The sequence below is a fragment of the Staurois parvus genome, unplaced genomic scaffold (genome assembly GCF_062004578.1).
Source record: "Staurois parvus isolate SC_StPar_1 unplaced genomic scaffold, SC_StPar_1.0 ptg000011l, whole genome shotgun sequence".
NCBI lineage: Eukaryota > Metazoa > Chordata > Amphibia > Anura > Ranidae > Staurois > Staurois parvus.
The window spans coordinates 19,368,606-19,390,294 of record NW_028317807.1 but is presented as its reverse complement, the minus strand read 5'-3'; the positions used below and the strand labels follow the sequence as shown (position 1 = coordinate 19,390,294).

Sequence of the window (21,689 nt, the reverse complement as noted above, 5' to 3'; positions counted from 1 at the left end):
GGGCATTCTTCTGTTTTGACCCCTGTGGGGAGCATTTAATCCTTTAGACGCCCAGCACCAGCCCATTGCCTCCAGAGAGGGAGCCTCCTGTTAACCCTTGTGAGCTGCACCCACATATCCCTTAAGGGGATCTCTGGACATCCCTGGAACATCAACATCTAAAGTCCCAGGATCCATCCACCCTGAGAGGGAGCCCTTGTTTCTGCCTACTGGTCCAGATGATTACCTTGATGACATCAGGATAATATATCAAAACGCGCATTCTTATTGCGCGTCCGGTGAGTGCGCATTTCTTCCACTAATACCAGGACTGGCACCGTTTGAAGCTCTGAGGACTTTATAGGCACTATTTAGTCACCATCACAAATTATTTTGCCCTTTGATATTTTATTGTTCAGGATTGATACTCATTATATGTTCTTATATCTATATTTATTAATACTCATAGTATGCTCATATTTATTGCTTATTTATTTCACCTGTGGTTATTATTTGAATCATCATTTTAGCGCTGCACTATTATTTGCTGATTTCATTGAGGTTTTGTTGGTTACCTTGAGTGCACAGCTGCTGACAGGTCAGCGCTTGCTTTTTTACACTTTTAGATGTTCTAACATGTCCATGCTCCGTCCAAATCTTAAACAAAGATTTTGGCTAGAATGTGTGCAAACACTAAAGTTTCATACAGGAAAGGATAGCAGAAGGATGAACTCGTCATTATGCTACTGTCCAATAAAAGGCTGGAGCAAGTCCTAGACCAGGCTGCATTGCTCAAGACCAGAGTTTCTGACTTACTTTTAAAAGGTGGATTGATCGTTCTTCATAGGTATTTCCAAGAAGGTGTTTTGTCACTACATCTCCGTGCTTATCTTTAATCTGTTCCATCCACTCATTCACCTGTTAAATGATATACACAATATTATTTGTTGCAATGCAGAATTGTGGTACCTTGTATTGCCAACAAAAGAACAGCTTATTCTAGGATGGCTTATTTATAGATCTGCCTTTTGTCATCAGCAAACCTCATGCTACTACATGGATATGGAAGTGCATTTGTGAACTGCTAGGGTTCTTATCACATGTACTGTACATGATATGTGTCTGCTGTACCATGCACTTATGAAAAAGTATCCTGTTCTCTTGTATTGCTTCCTTTGTGTGAAATTCCTGGTGTTCCACAGCGTGGTCAGTTCTCTAGCTGTGCTGGAAACTAAGCCTGTTCTCCAATGATCAGACTTCTGCTGGAAAGATTGGTTTGTTGCTGGAAACAGAGGGTACAGTATGTGATCACTTATAAAACGGGGAAAAAGGAATTTATAATGTTTTTTTTTTATATACACAAATGTTTTTTTTTATTTCTATTGTAAACAGTATAGGCTGTTTTTACAAGATGTGGGTTCACATATACTTTAAAGTGTTACTAAACCCACAACAGTAAAATCAGTCTGTATATGCAGTAATGCATGCTTGCTATACTCACTGTGGAACCTAAGGGTTAATCCTCTGCATTGTGTAAAAAGGCTGCTTGATCCTTCCTTCTCTGCCCCTTCTCTTGTTGAAATGACCACCTGATACAGACTGAACCCGTAGTCACATGCACATGCTCAGTTTGGTGTGTATTGCTAGAGAGGTTTTTTTTTTTCTTGGGAGGATGCATGGGATCAGCACAGGGCCAATCAGCACTGTCCAGACAGAGAGTCAGAGGTTTTACATCCTGCTAGAGCAGAAAGAAAACTCCTCCTACAAGCTTTAACCAGTGCTCTGCTGAAGTCGCAAGTCTGCTTAACTGCTGATGAGAAAAGATATTTAGCAGTTTATATTTACTAAAATAATTGCATTTCCATGTTCTCCGTACAGTGGCAGACCAGATATAGTGAATGCAAGGTCCTGGGTTTAGTAACACTTTCATTTTGGATATATGATCATTTAGGCAGTTAGGTGTATGATTAAAATTATTCTAATTTGTGCTTAAGGACATGTAACTCTTAAAGTGAATTTGTATTGTTAAAGGAGATCAAAAGAACACTTAAAGCTGAACTCTGAGAAAAAAAAAACAATATTTACTATGTAAAAACGAATGACCTCTTTTCATGTTTCGATTGGCGGATGCTGATGAGTTAAAAAACTGTAACTTTCATTAATTCAGAAACCACCGTAAGTGCAGAACCTCAAGCTCTGAAAATTACACTCCCTGGTCTAATACAATGCATGTAATGAAAGTTGTGTGGGTCACTTGCATTCCACCTCTTCAATTCATAAAACATCTTGTAATGTTTTGACTGACTATAAGGTGTTCTGTGATTGGATGAAAGGTGGATAAATGTCCCAATATCCACCTCCTCTAATTCCATAACACATTGTATTTTGTGAGAAGAATACAAGATGTTTTATGAATGGAGTAGATGGAGTGCAAGTGACCCATGTAGCCTTCACTGTATGCCAGGGGTGGACTGACAACTCATGGGGCCCCCAGGCAATAGGGGATCATGGGGCCCCTGTGTCCTTACCCAAACTAAAAAATGCCTATGAAAAAGGTACCAGCAGCATCTCATGGGGCCCCCTTCTAACCCCGGGCCCTCGGGCAGTGCCTGAGTTTCCAAATGGTCAGTCCGCCCCTGCTGTATGCAGTGTACTAGAGTTGGGAGTGTCGTTTCTGGGGCTTAAAGTGGTGTCAAAATGAATGGAATTTTGAGATTTTACCTATCGTAGCAGCATTCATCACCAAGACACAGATCATTAGATGCAATTCATTACTGTTTTTTTTCCTGGAGTTCAGCTTTAAGATTGGTGGCAGGCCTTTCAAGCTTCCACCCATGGTCCATTAATAGGTAGAATATAATTAGAGATGAGCGAATCGAACATGACGAAGTGGAATTCGTTCCGAAGATTTGGAAAAATTATATTCGCGACGAATCCGAAGATTAGCAAACTTCGGATGCACGAATTGAATTTTCCTAAAAATGGCGGCGACATGTGTGGCCACGGAGAAAATGGACAGAGAAGATGGGGCGGGGATCTCTGGGAAGGCGCGCAGACAAGGCGCGCTGACCCATAATGCATTCATGACATGTGATCGCATTAGCCAATCAGCAGCCAGCCAGCACTGTGTAATGGTGGAGCTATAAATCGCGGCCATCTTAGAATTCTCCATTAGCCTCCGGTCATTCAAGAGAGACAGACCTGTGTGTATTAAGGGACAGAGTTAGGGCCACAGAGACTTTAGGGACACAGAATTGTTACTCAGGGACACAGAATCGTTACTCAGGGACACAGAATCGTTACTGAGGGACACAGAATCGTTACTTAGGGCCACAGCTATCAAAGAATCGACAATTTAAAGTGACATACACCCTTTTTTTTTTGGTGGCTGTCGTGCACATTTGGTGCTGCAGTTTGCCGATTGTGCAAAATAAACTGACTTTCTGCTTCACAACCACTATTGTACGTTCAAAGAGTTAGATCCATTTACACGCCGGGTGGCGGTAATATTTTTTGGGTGATTAGTGCATTCCAGTGACATAAACGTACAGTTTCCAGCCAACGGCAAGCTGCAATTGACCGATTGTGCTAAATAAACTGACTTTCTGCTTCACAACCACTATTGTACGTTCAAAGAGTTAAATCCATTTACACGCCGGGTGGCGGTAATATTTTTTGGGTGATTAGTGCATTCCAGTGACATAAACGTACAGTTTCCAGCCAACGGCAAGCTGCAATTGACCGATTGTGCTAAATAAACTGACTTTCTGCTTCACAACCACTATTGTACGTTCAAAGAGTTAAATCCATTTACACGCCGGCTGGCGGTAATATTTTTTGGGTGATTAGTGCATTCCAGTGACATAAACGTACAGTTTCCAGCCAACGGCAAGCTGCAATTGACCGATTGTGTACAATAAACTGACTTTCTGCTTCACAACCACTATTGTACGTTCAAAGAGTTAGATCCATTTACATGCCGGGTGGCGGTAATATTTTTTGGGTGATTAGTGCATTCCAGTGACATAAACGTACAGTTTCCAGCCAACGGCAAGCTGCAATTGACCGATTGTGCTAAATAAACTGACTTTCTGCTTCACAACCACTATTGTACGTTCAAAGAGTTAAATCCATATACACGCCGGGTGGCGGTAATATTTTTTGGGTGATTAGTGCATTCCAGTGACATAAACGTACAGTTTCCAGCCAACGGCAAGCTGCAATTGACCGATTGTGCTAAATAAACTGACTTTCTGCTTCACAACCACTATTGTACGTTCAAAGAGTTAGATTCATTTACACGCCGGGTGGCGGTAATATTTTTTGGGTGATTAGTGCATTCCAGTGACATAAACGTACAGTTTCCAGCCAACGGCAAGCTGCAATTGACCGATTGTGCTAAATAAACTGACTTTCTGCTTCACAACCACTATTGTACGTTCAAAGAGTTAAATCCATATACACGCCGGCTGGCGGTAATATTTCTTGGGTGATTACTGCATTCCAGTGACATAAACGTACAGTTTACAGCCAACGGCAAGCTGCAATTGACCGATTGTGTACAATAAACTGACTTTCTGCTTCACAACCACTATTGTACGTTCAAAGAGTTAAATCCATATACACGCCGGGTGGCGGTAATATTTTTTAGGTGATTAGTGCATTCCAGTGACATAAACGTACAGTTTACAGCCAACGGCAAGCTGCAATTGACCGATTGTGCTAAATAAACTGACTTTCTGCTTCACAACCACTATTGTACGTTCAAAGAGTTAAATCCGGTTTTATTTTTGGGGTGCCTATTGAATTAAAGAGTATGTCAGACAACACGCAGAGGAGTGGCAGAAGAGGCAATGTTTCAGGAGCGAGCAGACGTGGCAGCAGAGGAAGGGGTCGAGGAAGCACTAGTCGCAGCCAGAGGCCAGTGCTCCCGGTGTCATCCAGCGGTCATGTCTCCACCGACAACCCTGCCGTCATCGATTGGTTGACTCGGTCGTCTTCCTCTTCCCAGGTCACCTCTGACACCTACAGCCAACGGTCGGTGGGTACGTCAGACACAACCGTTAGTTGGCATGGCCCGGGAGCAAGCCCACTGAAATCACGTGTCCTCGACCTGCCCCTGTCCTTTGGTGTTCCCTCACCAAGCGAAGTATCGCATGCTGTGGGCTCAGCCCCACTGTACAGTGAGGAAGAGCTAACAGAGGGCGGTCAGGAACGGGGGGAGACATCCGCCTCTTCAGCAGCCAGGCGAAGAAGTACTGGCGAGGAGAGTGGCTCGGTAGCCGGTCTAGAGACAAGTCTGTCTCCTGACCCACACGCAGCCGAGGGGGCTAGTAGTGACGCGGAGACCCTAATTGATGATGATGAGGCTGATCGCACTTGGCAGCCTCGTCGTCATCAGGCTATTGCTTCCGCATCATCAGGAGAAGAGGGTGCCAGCTTGGCAGCGAGCAAAACAGTCGGTGGGTTGCCCAGGAGGCAGCAGGGTCGCAGCAGTGTCAGTGGAGGCAAACGGCCACGGAGTAGAGCACCAGCTCCACTGCAGCCTACCACCACGGCCAGTAGTGGTGCCGGTGTGCACGGAGGAAGTAGCAGTCAGCCAGTGAGGAGTAGCGGGGGCAAACTTTCCTACTCGGCGGTGTGGCAATTTTTCGTCAAGCCGCCCGAGGAAGTAAACGTAGCCGTATGTCGACTATGTGGCCAGAAAGTCAAGCGTGGCCAGGGGGCCAATGTTGGGACTACAGCGTTGCGTCAGCATATGCAGCGTCGCCATTCGGTGGCCTGGGAAAACCGTGATAAAGATACGGCGGTTCTGCCTGCCCCAGCCCCCGCTCCATCACCCGCTCCGTTACTTGCTCCGTCACCCGACGTCAATCGCCCTCTATCAGCCAGTCAATGCTCCAACACCTCTGCTGAGGGGAGTTGTCGCTCGTTGGCATCTTCCGCTCGTTCAGATGCTCCTTCTCCTGCTACTCCTCTTCACGGATTCCGTCAGCAGTCTTTCTTGGAATCCGTTTCCAAGAGACAACAGTTTGCGAGCACGCACCCGACGGTGCAGAAGCTGAACGTCCTCCTGTCCAAGTTGCTGGTGCTGCAGTCCCTCCCTTTCCAAGTGGTGGACTCAGCACCTTTCCGAGAAATGATGGCTTGTGCCGAGCCGCGGTGGAGAGTGCCAAGCCGGCATTTCTTCGCCAAAAAGGCAGTGCCAGCCCTGCATTCACATGTAGAAGAGATGGTGGGCCAGTCTTCGAGCATGTCGGTCTCTGCCAAAGTGCACGGCAGCGCCGACGTGTGGAGCTGTAACTACGGTCAGGGACAGTACATGTCATTTACGGCCCACTGGGTGAACGTGGTGCCGGCACAGCCGCACCAGCAACTTGGACAGGTCACGCCGCTTTTGCCTCCACGTTTGCACGTCCTTGGTCCAGCAAAGATGTCCGCCTCTACCACCTCTTCTTCCGCCGTGTCCTCAGCCGCCACCCCCGTGCCAAGTCCCATTACCCGACCGGCATATCACATGTGCAGGGCGCAACGGTGTCACGCTGTGCTGCACCTGGTATGCCTTGGCGAACGTAGTCACACAGGGGAGGAACTTCTGAGTGTAATGAACAGAGAAATCGACAGATGGCTGTCTCCGCGCAAACTGAAAATCGGAACCATGTTGACCGACAACGGAAAGAACATGGTGTCTGCTCTGCGTCAAGGAAGGTTGTGCCATGCGCCATGCATGGCTCACGTGTTCAATCTGGTTGTCAAGCGGTTCCTAAAATCCACCATCCCACTGCAAGACATCCTTAAAATGTCACGTAAACTTTGCATGCATTTCAGCCATTCCTACACCGCAAAGCACACCCTCCTTGAGCTGCAGCGGCAGAACGGAATTCCACAGCATCGCCTGATCTGCGACGTTGCAACAAGGTGGAATTCAACTCTACATATGTTAGACCGCCTTTACGAACAGCGAAAGGCCATCACCGATTTCCTGATGTTACAAGCGGATAAAGGTACTCCCCTGTGTAACTTAGATGTCAGTCATTGGCAGCTCATGCGTGACACCTGCCGCTTGCTCAGGCCCTTTGAGGAGGCCACGCTATTCGTGAGTCGGCAGGACTATGGGATGAACGACGTCATTCCTCTGTTGCACGTCCTGGAACAAATGCTGTTAACAATGGCTGGTCAGGGTGCGGTAGACGTGGTGCACAGATCTCAACGCCACATGACCCCTGTGGGGGCAGGACAGGAAGAAGAGGAGGAGGTAGAGGAGGACATTGGTGCTCAGGAATTATTGAGTGAAATGGGTGGTTTTTCCACTCAGCGGACAGGAGTGGAGGAGCAGGAGCATCTGGTAGAGGAGGAGGAGGAGACAGAGGACCCAGAAGCACCGTGGCAGTATGCTGTGGAGATGGAGGCAGGGAGTCCCTCGCATTCCTTGGCACAAATGGCCCATAGCATGCTCGGTTGCTTGTGTAGCGACAGCCGAATAATAACCATCAGACAGAGGGATGACTTTTGGCTGTCCACCTTGTTGGACCCTCGCTACCGTTCAAAAATGGTGGCCTTTTTCACACCTGCTGAGAGGGAGGCCAAAATAAAGTACTATAAAAACACTGCTGCTGGGGGGACTTTTTAACCTAGGCCTGTGTATGGCCTTCAATTGAAGCTGCTTCCGCTCCGCCACTCTGCCATTGGACTCTTGATAGTCGTCTCCCCACACTGCTGCTGGGGGGACTTTTTAACATAGGCCTCTGTATGGCCTTCAATTTAAGCTGCTTACGCTTCGCCACTCTGCCATGGGCCCCTGTACCGCCTCCTCTTGCTGCTGCCAGGTCCAGAGTGTGTCATGGGTCCCTGTACGGCCTCCCATTGCTGCTGACTTCATCGCCAGACTCTGCCATGTGCCACTTTCAGGTCTCCTTACACTGGTTGGTGGGTTGGTGGGTTCCATTTTGTGATAGGGTGCTGTATGGCCTTCCATTGCTGCTGCCTCCACCGCCACCCTGCGCCATGTGCCTCTGTCGTCTGCTCACGCTGCTGACGGCTTCCGCTTTTTAACCAAGGCCTGTGTTTGGCTTCCGAATACTGCTGCATCCACCGCCACCCTGCGCCATGTGTCTCTGTCGTCTGCTCACGCTGCTGCCAGGTCCATACTGATTCATGGCCCCCTGTACCGGCTCCTCATGAACGTGGTTCAGCGGGTTTGCATCACTTAACGGCAAATCGTTGACAAACGCTGGGACGTTTAGTGTTGTGCGCATTAAGCCAGACACCAAAGGGCAGCACAGACCTGTTATTACTCGCTCAAGCATGGCTGAACAAAACCAGTCTCTACCACAAATTGGACCCAGACCTGCCCAGGGTCTCGTAAGTAGATTGCACGGAGGTGTAGAGTTCGTTATTGGAATTCACTGTGAGGGACTTTTAAACCTAGGCCTGTGTATGGCCTTCAATTGAAGCTGCTTCTGCTCCGCCACTCTGCCATTGGACTCTTGATAGTCATCTCCCCACGCTGCTGCTGGGGGGACTTTTTAACATAGGCCTCTGTATGGCCTTCAATTTTAGCTGCTTACGCTCCGCCACTCTGCCATGGGCCCCTGTACCGCCTCCTCATGCTGCTGCCAGGCCCGTAATCTGCCATGGGCCCCCGTACCGACTCCTCATGCTGCTGCCAGGCCCGTAATCTGTCATGGGCCCCTGTACCGCCTCCTCATGCTGCTGCCAGGTCCAGAGTGTGTCATGGGTCCCTGTACGGCCTCCCATTGCTGCTGTCTCCATCGCCACACTCTGCCATGTGCCACTTTCAGGTCTCCTCACACTGCTGGTGGGTTCCATTTTGTCATAGGGTGCTGTATGGCCTCCCATTGCTGCTGCCTCCACCGCCACACTGTGGCTCCACACTCTGGTTTTGGCCCCGTGACTGCCCAAATGAGTGAAGTGTGCGGTGATTATAAGATCGACGGCACTCATCTGCATGTCATACTGACTGACAGTATTATTTCTCTTCCCCAGCAGACTCCAAGGGCATTTAAATTAAAGGTACAGTGTTCTGCACTAATATAAAGGCTCTCTGAAGCCTAGAAACACCCTTTTTATAAGTTAAATTTGCAGCGAATATATTCGGCTCGAAGCGAATTTATTCGGCGAATTCGGCGAATCAGCCGAACCGAATTTTTGAATAATTCGCTCATCTCTAAATATAATCCTGTTTAAGAGCAGCTTAAAAGGTATATATAGCCACATTTTTTCTTTTTTTGTTTTGAGTAGAGTATTGAAGGATTGGAACCACTGTCACTTTTTTTTCTTATTACTGATGATCATAGTCACAGAGACAGAAAGTGATAAGAACTCCAAAATTGTACAGTTGTTACCAAAACAAGAAATGAGGGGATGTCTTTTAAGGGAGACGTGTCTGGTGACAGCTGTCGAGCAGGCGCATTCCTCTCCTTTCCTGCAGGGACACAGACAGCAATAGATGGACAGGTGATTTATCTCTTCCCTACTTTATCCAAACCTGAAAAAGTTACATATACTTTAACTGCTATACTGACACCACTATGCATATACAGTTGTTTTCCATATTGACAGGATCTAAGAAGCTCTTCAGATCCCCAAATGTCATTCCCAACCAATACCTTTTTAAACATGGCCCATGCCTCTTTGAGTTTTTAGCAATCGCTGTTTTTCCATCCTTTGGTTGTACATAATACATGGGAAGTTACAAAACTGTATATTCTATCAAAGATCTATACAACTAGCTATAAACTCATCCATGAAATGGAAACTTGATCAGAATTTGTATTTGTAATATTTTCTTTTGACTTGGCACACATACTTGCATTTTTATTTGGATCTAAAATACTATTAGAATTACAATGATTAGACCATGGTTTTCATAAAATCTTTATAGGGTTGTTTTTTTCCTGCATGCTATAAAAGATTGAGTAATACAACAAATAATGATTATGCTGCACATTTTTAAAGCTGAAATATCTTGGATTTTTTCTTTACGTCATCACTCTCGACAGCTAGACGTTTTAAAACAGCAATACACGTCAATTTATAGCTATATGATTTAACGATATCAATCATTGACTTGTAATTGCTCATTTAGACACTTAAGACATATGAAAATGTACAATATGTTAAATATAACTAGCATATATGTAACATATAACTAGAAAATCTAATTGATAACCAGCATATTTTTAGTAGATAACTAATTCATATAATAATTAACTTATTTTGCTTTGCTCTGCAAAAGACTTAAAAACAAATATTCAAAACATATTCTATAACCCATCAAAACTGACTGAAGATTTTCCAATCTTCCAGCCTTTCTAATCACTTGCTTCCCAAGGTGGCCTCTAGAAATTGGATCAAAAATCTACATTTGAAATTTGGTGAATATGATTGGAATATAATGCATTAACTGGACTACTGATAGAACTGAAATGTGCCCAGGCATTTTTTCTATTTGTTGAATTTCCAGACCTACCTCATCCATTGGATGATAAACATTATAGTCATAGCTTTCCAGAGACACCGCCCTTGTTCTGCTCCGACTTGCATGTGAGCTATCTATCAATTTCTGAACATCTTCAATCATGATCCTGGAAGAAAATCAACCCATACAGTTAACATTTTGCATACAATATATTCAGGTTTGCTGCATTTGAGATCATGGTAGGAGCTTCACATTATTGCTGTTGTAAATGCAAAGGCTCTCTGTTGGATCTATAGAGTAATGAAGGAAGAAAATTGCATATATCTTTTCATTTGCTCAGCATGGCGAGAGCAAGCAAAGGCAGATTTCATTTGCTAGACATCACTCTTGGTGAAGGATCTGTCCCCACTAAAATGAGTTAGCAGCAGGGGCGGACTGACCATTTGGGCTTTCAGGCACTGCCCGAGGGCCCAGGGTCTGTAGGGGGCCCCATGAGATGCCCTTGTTACCTTTCACAGGCTTTTTTGGGTGTGGTTTGAGTGTGGGCTAGGACACAGGGGCCCCATGATCCCCTATTGCCCGGGGGCCCCATGAGTTTTCAGTCCACCCCTGGTTAGCAGTAAGTTAATTTGCCACTCATTTTAGTTGTGTTCAACAGAATGCAATGAACATGTGATAAAGTGGTTAAACTGAAGTCATGTGACGCCAGTGTGTGTCCACTCCCATAAAAAGGTATACGAACCCTAACAATTCACTTCTGTTGTTTGGTTACTTTTGGCCTGATAAATATATCATTAATCAATTTAATTTTATTTCATCTTTTTCTACAGGTGAAAAAAATATGTATCTAAGCTTCTAGAAATCTTGCCAGCTGAAAATGTCCCGGGGTCTCTGCCTCTGCTGTACTCTTACCAGTTAGATGGTTTCCAACTATCTCCAAGGACTCATCTATGTTATAAAGAAGAGGGGGGTGTTTTGTAGCCTGGTCCTCAGTGCAGAGTGCAGGAATGTGTTTCCTGGACTTGATCATATTATATTACATGTATCACATTATTAAAGTGGAAGTAATGTCCACATTTAAGTTGTACCTACAGGTAAGCCTATAATAAGGCTTACCTGTAGGTACATTGAATATCTCCTAAACTTCCACCATTTAGCATATATTTACAGAGCATGCAGCCGGTGATGTCATTGTCGCATGCACTCTGAAGGGACAGCACAGCGCAGCCATTCATAGTGCTGGAGCCCGCGAACCTGGAAGGAAGATCGGGTGAAGATGGCGGCGCCGGGGAGGGCTCTCTGTACAGGTAAGTCTGTCATAGTATACTTGTATGTGGGGCATACTAGTACATTATGAACTAAACCTGCAGGGGGCCCATTACTTTTTTTTTTGGGGGGGGGGCAGTTTACTACTGCTTTAAGTGCAGCGAATCATTATCATTAATCCAGTTATGTATTCACTAAAACATAATCCCGACTAAATTCCCATTTCTAAATCTGCCTCAATATCAGGGCTGATGAACCAGAGTTCCTCCCTGAAATAAACCCTGGGGTACTGCACCAGAAGGAGTCAGGAGCCAAGGACACTTGCCACCTAGTAGACTGCATGGTGAATTGACATCCACGCCAAGCCCAGAGGACATAATGCTCTGCTAAAAGGACTCCATGGTGCAGGCCAGACAAGTTGGGTAATTTATGCTTCTGTGTGATGGGCTTTTTATACTTTTAAATTAGTGCATATTACTACTTATTTATTCCAATACATTTGTTTAAAGGACTGAATCTTGCCAGGTATTTGTTCCCCACTTAACATGCCGTAATATCAACCTTTGTAATCTGTTTGCACAACTGCACTGGAACTGGAAGAAGTACGACTAGTTAAGGTTCTATTGCTTTGCAACATGCTTACAAGATAGGGGAGCATTTTAATAGAGGCAAATAGACTATGCACTCTGCAAATGCAATTGCTCCATAGCTTAGCAATTAAGGGGACACGCTATTGTCTTTCATCAACAAAATCATATGCAGCCAAAAAGGCTGTATTTTTTTATATTTTCCTTGCATGTGATTGGATATACTTTGTGAAGCTTCACCTCATTTACTAAGCTCTGGAGCAACTTACAAAGTGCGCAGTCTAATTGCCTTTAGCAAAATCAACCCTAATATGTTGCTGCTCTTCATAGTTCAGTCAAAGGCTGGTGCTGGGTTCTGGACTGGGCTATATTGATTAGCTGCAGAGCAGCCAGCACAGAGATTAATGTCATGCTGTTTGGCAGGGGTTCTTGAATACAGAAGACTGGATAAATGGCATTATAAGTACTTGTAAAGATAAAGCATTTCCCAGACATATGTTTTTAATGTGTATTCAGTTGTTCTTGTAGAGGTTTTAATCCAAACAAATGGTTCTGACATGGATAGAATGGCTAGTATGACTAGGACTTCTAATGGCTCTCTAGATTTAGAAATGTGATTCTACATATCCTGTGGTGTTGCCCATACATGTCCCTATCATTGTGAGAGATATACATGAGAGGAACATCCCTTGCTTTTTGTTGTGTTACCTGGGGAAAATAAGGAGCACTTCCAACAAATATAAATGTTCATTGTAGCACACAGTGATTTTCCAATTTGTTATAAATATATGCACAAGCTGGGAGTGCCTGCTTTTTTCTGTTGCCTAAAAGCAAACGAGTATCTTACCATGAGCATGCTGTGTGCACCATTTGCCCAGCTTTCCAAGCAGATAATAGAGGATTTCAAAGACACGGTGACAGGATCCAAGATCGGAAGATTGTTAAATAATGGCCTTTACCTGAGCTTAGCTCTTGTACCTATATAGTCTATGTCTACATTTAATGGACTAGCATGACTCATGACAGTCTAATCATATTAGAACTCATTCAGTAGGTACAAAAACACCAAAAAGGTGGTCCCAGCTTACCCACTGCTCCTGTCATCTGTACAACAACTGTAAATACAGTCCATTACTGCTCCATCAGATGCAGTCAACCTTCCCTAATTGAATATACATCAAATTACACAAAAGGTGAATATTTGCTACTATTTAAACTAGAACTACGGTGTCCCATAAAAAAAAAATATGAGGGTTATACATGTACAGTTCTCTTTTTCCTCTCTGTAAAGTTCTACAGATACCTGTGATCCTACCAAGGAAGTCCACCATGCAGCTAACTGTGATGGGGGAGTAACGATGCTTCACTGCTCCTAAATTTACAACAGAGTCCCTACTCTCGTGTAATTTGTGTTTGATTGCACTGTAGTGGGCTGAACAATGTTGCTGGTAGGGTGGCTATCCCCATTTCACTTTTGATTTAAAATCCTGAAGCTTGTCAATTAGTGTCTGGCCAAACCCAGTCCTGGCAAATGGCAATTGACTTTTAGATTAACAACACTATCTCTGATGATGAAACCCTCCCACTTTGAGCTGCAGTGTCTGGAAAGGGGAGCATGTGATACACACTTCAAGTAAGACTTGGTTCACTCAGGGAAGGTAAAGGAAGTTTGTTGCTTAATTTTGAGCTTGTTCATTACATAGCTACTGGATTTGACACTTATTTAGACTGTGATACAGGAAGCTTTAATTGTACTTTAATTATGCTGATGTTCTGAAAGCTGAAATATCTTGAATTTAAGGCAGGTAGATTTTTTTTTAAATAAAAACTAAGTACTCCAATTTATATCTGTAAGATTTAACAACATTAATTATTCACTTGTTATTACTCATTTATATGTGTAAAGAAATATGATTGATAACCAGTATACAGTATATTTATAGGTTTATAGATATCTAGCATATTTAATATAAAATTTATTTTCCTGTTAATGATTCTACTTACTTAAATGGAACTTTTTGCTGATTGAGGTTTTCTTTCATGTCCTGGATGTAGGTAGATGGGACCCGCACATGGATTTCTCTTCCTGTATAAATTTCTTCTACACTGTCTGGCTTCCACAGGTCCAGCTGGTTAAAAAAGCACAAAACAAAAAAAACACCTTGTTAAAGGGAACTTCTATTAAGAGAAATTCAGAGGCTGCCTTTGTTGTCTTCTTTCTAAAAGTGCTCATAGCCTGGCTGTCTCTGGCTCCAAGTCAGAATTCTGACTAGCATACTAAAGCTTTTAAAGCCTCCGTATTTACCTCAGTATGCTATGTTTCCTTTCATACACAATTTACACATTGTAGCTGATTTAGGAAACTTTTGCAAACTGAGATTCAAAATGTCTGGTGCAGTCCCAGCATTGAGTCTATATTGACTAATACAGTACACATTAACACATCTCACATCTCATAACACATCACACCGCACCTGGTATAAATGAAGAAACCCATTGCCTGCTTTAACATTTTAAATGTTTATTCTTACCCTCCATTGTCTTGTTAGTTTTTGTAGATATAAACTCTGTGTGGGCGTCTTTGGGGTGATTTTGAGGACCTGGTCTCTGTCGAAATAAAAAGAAAAACATGAAACCTGAGTGCCATGAAATGACAAGGATTCATATATCCTGTTTTCATATCTGTGATGTTAAATTAGTGATGCTATTTGCAACTGTTCATCCATTACAGACTAACCACCACTTGAATAAATAAAGTTTTTTGTGTATAGTACGGTGCCTTAAATGACATGTCCTTAGTATTACACCCAAGGGCGGATTGACCATTTATGCACTCGGGCACTGCCCGAGGGCCCGGGGTCAGTAGGGGGCCCCATGAGATGCCCCTGGTACCTTTCATAGGCTTTTTTTGGGTGTGGTTTGAGTGTGAGCGAGTCCACCACTGATTACAACACTGTAGTCTTAAGATCTTTTTATTCTTGGAGTCAGCTCTTAAGAGCTGAACACAAAAGTCATTGTTGTATTTGCTGGGATCAACAGGCAGAGTTAAGTTTACTGGAAGCCAGATTAGTGAAATGAGTTTGTATTCTTAGTGGGAACTTTGCAATGCAGTTTGCACTTTAACGAAGAAGTCAACTGGTATTCACTAGTACCTCACCACATTTGTAAGTAAAAGCTGTAATTATTTACCCCAGAATAAACATATTTCAGAAGGAATATGCTCTTAGAGTCGATTCATCAAAAAAACTGTAAACAGAAAAATGAACACTCAACTGAACACGATGTCCTAAGCGATCAAACTGAATTTTTGTTTAATTGTTTCTTACAGTAAAATCTGAAAGCTTGCTATTGTTAACAACTCCTATTTTGTGATAATTTTCTTTCCTCAAGTTTTATTGGTTCAACCCATGGTTAATCTTCTCTTGTTTTTGTAAACTACTCCACTTAGAATTTCTTTTCCATAAAGAGAGCTGGGAGCAATATTTTGATGCATATTTAAAATTTTAAGAATCAGCTGTTCTTTTCCTATGTATTGCCCTCAGAGATAAGCAACCTGACTTAAAAGGGCAGTGTTCATGATAATACAGTTGTGCTGTTGTGTATTATTTATAAACATATTTTTTTGATAGCTAAAACAAAAAACTAAAAATAAGTTAAAGCTTTTTTGGTCCTACTTCTCTTGAGGGCCACAGGAGTACATTTACTGTGACTCACGGTCTGCTGATAGCGGGCTTTCGCCTGGTATCAGCTGACAGGACAGAGCTGCGCAAGGCTTGGGAAGGATCCAGACAATATTGTCAAGATCAATCTGGCTGAATGACAACTGACACTTTTCAGTATGTAGCTGTGAGTTGGAGCCAGCTGTACCTTCCCCAACTGGGTGTTCCAGTGAATGCTCGAGGAACAGAGCAGTGATAGGTGGCTGGAAATCACTGGTCCCTGCTGCAAGCACACCAAGAGATGAGTGTTCAGGGGTCATGTGATTGCTCAGTTCTCAGTCTTAGAGCCAGCATGGGACAGCTGCAGTGTCACACCGATGCTGCAGCATGGAAGTGAGTATGTATGTTTACTTTTTGCATACCCCAAACCACTACATTACGGCTCACACATAATTCTTACTGCTGTGTTCTTTTGAAAATCACATTGTCTTGGTGTACCAGAATAATTTTGCCATTGAGGTAAGAGAAAGTGATGTGTTCAACATTTCCGGAATAACTTAAAGTGATTCTTGCACAGGGTAGCTAGAAGTGCTTAGTCACAATTAATTGTACTTGTTTTGTAATGTTAAAACATTTTGCTGCTTATCCAAGCCACTTATGTTTTAATAAAAGTGAGGCATATACCCCAGTATTTATAAGGTAACCCAGTTCAAACACCAAGAAATGTGTCAAGGCAGATGTGGATCTGATGTGTTATCTGGATCTAATATGTTATCTGGATCTAACATGTTATCTGCATTAGTTTATTTTTCCATTTTTTTTGCTTCTGGCAATTCCACCAGTTACACCCTTCCTGCTCCTGGGTAACAACCCTCACTTACTATGCTGTTTCTGGGATTTATATATACTTAATTTCAGTAGTAAAAATGAATGTCATATACACACATCATGAAGAAGGTACTTGCAGGACCTGCATGGTATCTTTTGTAGCATTGTGTACTTGGGTTCTTTGTAGGTCAGGTTCACTTGTCGTAGGATGTTCAGTAAGGAATTAACCACAGTAAACAAAATAATGCTGCCCATTATGGGTAATGATTAAAGCACTTATCCAAGCAGGAAGTTGCCAATGTACAATATATACTGATGTCACAAAAGGGATTTGCAGTTTTTTATTGTTTTCTATGGGTTACAACACTTTGCTCATTCCCTTACAGAATTGTCCCAGTACATTTAGTAGGAAACTAAATATCAAACATCTGATCTTTTGTATTAAATAAAATATGATTCTGTCTAGGGACATTACAAATATCTTGTCAAAAACAAAATAATGCAAACATTTCCTATCACACAGCCCTGATATCCATAGAAGGGGACTTAGTTAAACTTGCTTCCAAACACATATAGTACGTTTCTATCCAAACCTTTTTTTTAGATGAATCAGGGGAAGCTTATAACTTATGTCAAGCTTTTAAGGTTTTTTGTTTCCCATCTGGGGTAATTTTCCATCTAAATTTGTCCTGGTGTCATTGGAGGGACAGAAGGATAAAGGGTAGGTCAAAAAAATTGCTGTATAACTAAATACATTTCATAGTGTGTACCAAACACAGCATTCCAGTGAATATAGATGCCAGAAACGAATAGGAGACTGTGGGCTCCATTCACAAAGTAAGAAATTTGGTAAAATACCACTCAGCGTTTTTCCAAAACATTTTTGGCATTCTCTAAAAACCACTTCTAAAATATTGCATTTTTCCGAAATATGCAATATTTATCTCATGAAACCATGCAGTATTTTATCTCATGCGATAGCTAGTGGGATGGATACAGTGGAGAAGAATTAGAACCCTGTCAGTTTATATTGCTAATAAAGCGGTAAAATTGTTTAAACCGTAAAAATATGCCAATTCATTAAGTCAGTGCGGTCCCTGCAGTGTATGTATTAATACAAAACAAAAAAGGTGACTAGAATACCAGTCAAAGGGAAGCTACTTTCACCGGACACATGTGGAGTATCAAAAACAACTAAGTTAAATAAAGTAAATACAAATGTCAAATATTGAATGAAAATAGTATAAAAAAAATCACACACATATATAAATACCCTTTTTCCATCAATAAAAAAAAATGTTGTCTTTTTTATTAGTGGAAGAAGAGTATATATATATATATATATATATATATATATATATATATATGATTTTTTAAATACTATTTTCATTCAATATTTGACATTTAGAAAGACATATGTATTTACCTAAAGTATAACTAAAGAAAAAACTCTTTTTTGGTTTGGATAGTTTGGAAAGGTATTAGAACAACTATTAGGTTTTTACTGCAGACTATCCCCATTAGGGAAATTTACCCTTCCTATTTGTCCTGTTTACCATTATCATTAAAAGTGAAATGAAAAGAAAATCCCAAATTTTGGGTTGTCCCCAGAAAATCTTCCATACATCTTCCAATGGGGACACAGATGGCAAACAAGTTTTTATTAAAAACTGACAGGGGGTATGACCCTTCATTACTCTATTCAAAATGAAAAATAAGCATTTTTAGTTACATTTTCAAGCAGCCTTTCTCAACCTTTTCAACACTTTCAAATAACTTTCCAGTCTCAGGAAACCCCTGCTAAAAATGAATAAATCTGCAACTCATGGTACAATAGTGTGATGGTCAGTGGAAATGCTCCTTACACTTGGGAAGAATTACCTCCTTATAGATAGCTAAAAAAGATTAATAATATCAGTGGAAACTTGTCAATGGGAAGAAATCTCTAAAAACAATTGTGAAAAAGTAAAGTATCCCCACTACATATATGACATATACAGTATGATCTAACAAGTGATTCGAGCATTGTGATATGCATGCACATTATATTATGTTTGGAGTAATTGGGATGTTTTTGCAGCAAATTATGTATATGCTTGTACATACATAAAAAAGTCTCTAACAATTTGGTGAAATGAAAGTAAGTATATTTTACTACATGTAATGGGGTGGATTTACTAAAGGAACATAGAGTGAGAACTTTGCAAGTGGAGTTGTTACAGAGCTTAGTAAATGTGGGGGAGCTTTGCTGACTTCCATCATCCAATCACGTGCAAGCAAAAATGCTCTTTTATTTTCCTTCTACGTATTTGGGTATTCTTTGTAAAGTGAAGCTTTATCTCATGTACTAAGCTCTGGAGCAAGTTGCAAAGTGCACAGTCTATTTGCCTTAAAGTAGATCTATAGGCAAAACTTTTTTTTTCATTTTGAATAGAGTAAGGGAAGGTAATAACCCCTGTAATTTTTTTTTTTACATTTTTTGCCATCTGTGTCCCCATTGGAGGATGTCCCCTCTGTTACTTTTCTGGGGACAACCGAAAATGAGGGATTTTCTTTTACTTTCACTTTCAATGATAATGGTAAACAGGACAAATAGGGTGAAACTAAAAAAAAAACTTTCCTTTAGTAAATCAACCCCAATTAATTCCATATGTAGCACTACCTTCTTAGGGGTTGCTGAATTGTTTTCAGGTTCCCTGTGGATCTGGACCCCTCTCTGAAAGCCCAACCCCTGCTGACACCACAGTACACTCTTAAGTGGAATAAATCATCACCAGAAAGTGAATTTGCACACTTATTAAAGTAAACTAATAAGAGGTTTATAGCAAACTTCACTATGACTTGTTTACACAGCATAAACAGTATTGGAATATGTAAAATCAATTGTTTCTTTGAGCTTAAGAAAAGACAACACTTATCACAGAATCTTAGTTACTATTAGCAGACCTGCTCTTTAGAAACTAACCCAATACCTTCAACCTGAAGTTGTCTTACAGTCATCAGTGAGCAGCTCACTTTGGGCCCTCAGGACTTGATGGCAAGGAGAAATAAGGAAAACAGCGCTTTAAAGGCAACGAGGAGTCTTTTGTGCACATGATAGGGCCCAGTTGGTGCACAATGAGAAGTGTGGATTATAATTCTCTGAGGAATGATGAAATAGAGAGAGGAACAGCTTTCCCCCTGCAAGCAGCAATTTACTGGCGTCATTTTCCTTTAAGGCACTAGTCACTAATGAATCTAAAGCAACAACTGGCTAAGCTGGTAAGAGTGACTGTTTGCACAGAGCAACTCTGATGAGGATGATGACACAGTGGTGGTTCAGCCTGTGGACTGACTGTCCTGCTATAAGCTCTGATGATAAGACTGTGCTAAGTGTGGTCAGACAAAAGTGGCTGAAGGAACTAAGCCGCAACCTCTAATAACTATGTGCAAAGTCTGCGACTGTGTGCAGGAAAATGGCAAAGGTGGAGCCGGTGTCAATGTTCCCTGTCCTGGATTATGCTCGGGACTCTCTCACCCGACGGATCGCATCTAGTGAACACTGGCGGTCTTTCTCTCTCCTCAGTTAAGGCCTCCACACACTCTCCAGTCCTGCCAACGGTGTTCCATCCGGTCACCTGCTAGAAGAAGATTAGCCCTCTCCACGATCCGGCAAGGTCAAAGATCAGCAGACTTTCCTTGCCTCCTCTTTCTCTCCACAGCCTGGTTCGGCCCTCCCGCTGTCAGCGCACTCCTCTCTCCAGATCTCTTCATTCTCACTTCCTTTTTCATCTCCTGGGCTTCATATATAAATGCCTCCACCCACATGCCAGCTCCTCTGGAAAATGTAGTTCTTTACTACACTGTTCTCTAGCAAAGTCCTGCGGTTCAGCATACAAGTTCCATGGGGCTGCTCTACAGAGTGTGAATGCCACTGTTCTGCAGGACACTGTCATCTTGTGTTTGTTTTAGCATCCTGCATCAACACTTGTTGCGGGGTGTTACACATTATAACTGTAGGCTTCTATGCATTACTGTTTAGAGGACCGATCCAAAAAGGCAGAGACTGCTCAAAATTGGCTATTATGTTTTTACATTCCCTGAATATTACATGCCTGGACCACAACTTAATTACCACATGCATTTAATTATTTTTTTCCTTCTGTTAATTGAGTTTAACCACTTCAAGTCCGGACACTTTCACCCCCTTCTAGTCCAGGCTAATTTTCAGCTTTCAGCACTTACACATTTTGAGTGGCAATTACTCAGTCATGCAACACTGTACCCATATGAAATTTGTATCCTTTTTTTGAGACAGATGGAGCTTTATTTTGGTGGTATTTGATAACTACTGGGTTGTTGTTTTTTTGCTATATAAATGATAAAATAGAGACTTTTTTTGCTTAGTTTTTGTTACAAAATTTAGCAAATAGATAATTCTTCTTCATAAATTTAGGGCAAAAAGTATTCTGCTACATTTTTGGGGTAAAAAATAACCTAAAACAGTTTATATTATTTAGTTTGTGTGAAACTATAGAGTTTACAAACTATAGGATATATATTTGAAAATTGATCAGTTGAGATCCTAAAATGCCGGACGCTTGTATGGCATATGACAGTGATCAGGATGCTGGTATGGGGTATGGTGGTGATCAGGACATTAGCATGAGGTATGGTGGGGATCAGGGCACTGGCATGGCAGTGATCTAAATGCTGGTATGGGGTATGGCTGTGATCAGAATGCTGGTATGGGGTATGGTGGTGATCAGGGTGATGGTATGGGGTATGGCGGTGATCAGGATGCTGGTATGGGGTATGGCAGTGATCAGGGCGCTGGTATGGTACATGGCACACAGGGGCACTAAACTGGGGCACTGGGGTGGCTGGCACTACAGTCTGACAGGCTGCTGTACATTCACACACTGCAGGACCACTCCTCTCTGCTTACAC

The 21,689-nt window shown here is 42.3% G+C and overlaps 1 protein-coding gene across 1 annotated transcript in view; it reads right to left on the bottom strand.

Annotated features, from left to right (window-relative positions):
* Positions 1 to 21,689, bottom strand: part of LOC149473823 (carboxypeptidase O-like) — a 72,810-nt gene that overhangs the window by 37,343 nt on the left and 13,778 nt on the right. Inside the window, exons 2-5 of the mRNA XM_089671553.1 lie at positions 14,805 to 14,880; positions 14,278 to 14,402; positions 10,472 to 10,586; positions 796 to 897 (exon numbers count right to left, since the gene is read on the bottom strand). Of these exons, the coding sequence (XP_089527679.1) occupies positions 796 to 897; positions 10,472 to 10,586; positions 14,278 to 14,402; positions 14,805 to 14,880 (418 nt within the window). The remainder of the gene's footprint in view (positions 1 to 795; positions 898 to 10,471; positions 10,587 to 14,277; positions 14,403 to 14,804; positions 14,881 to 21,689) is intronic.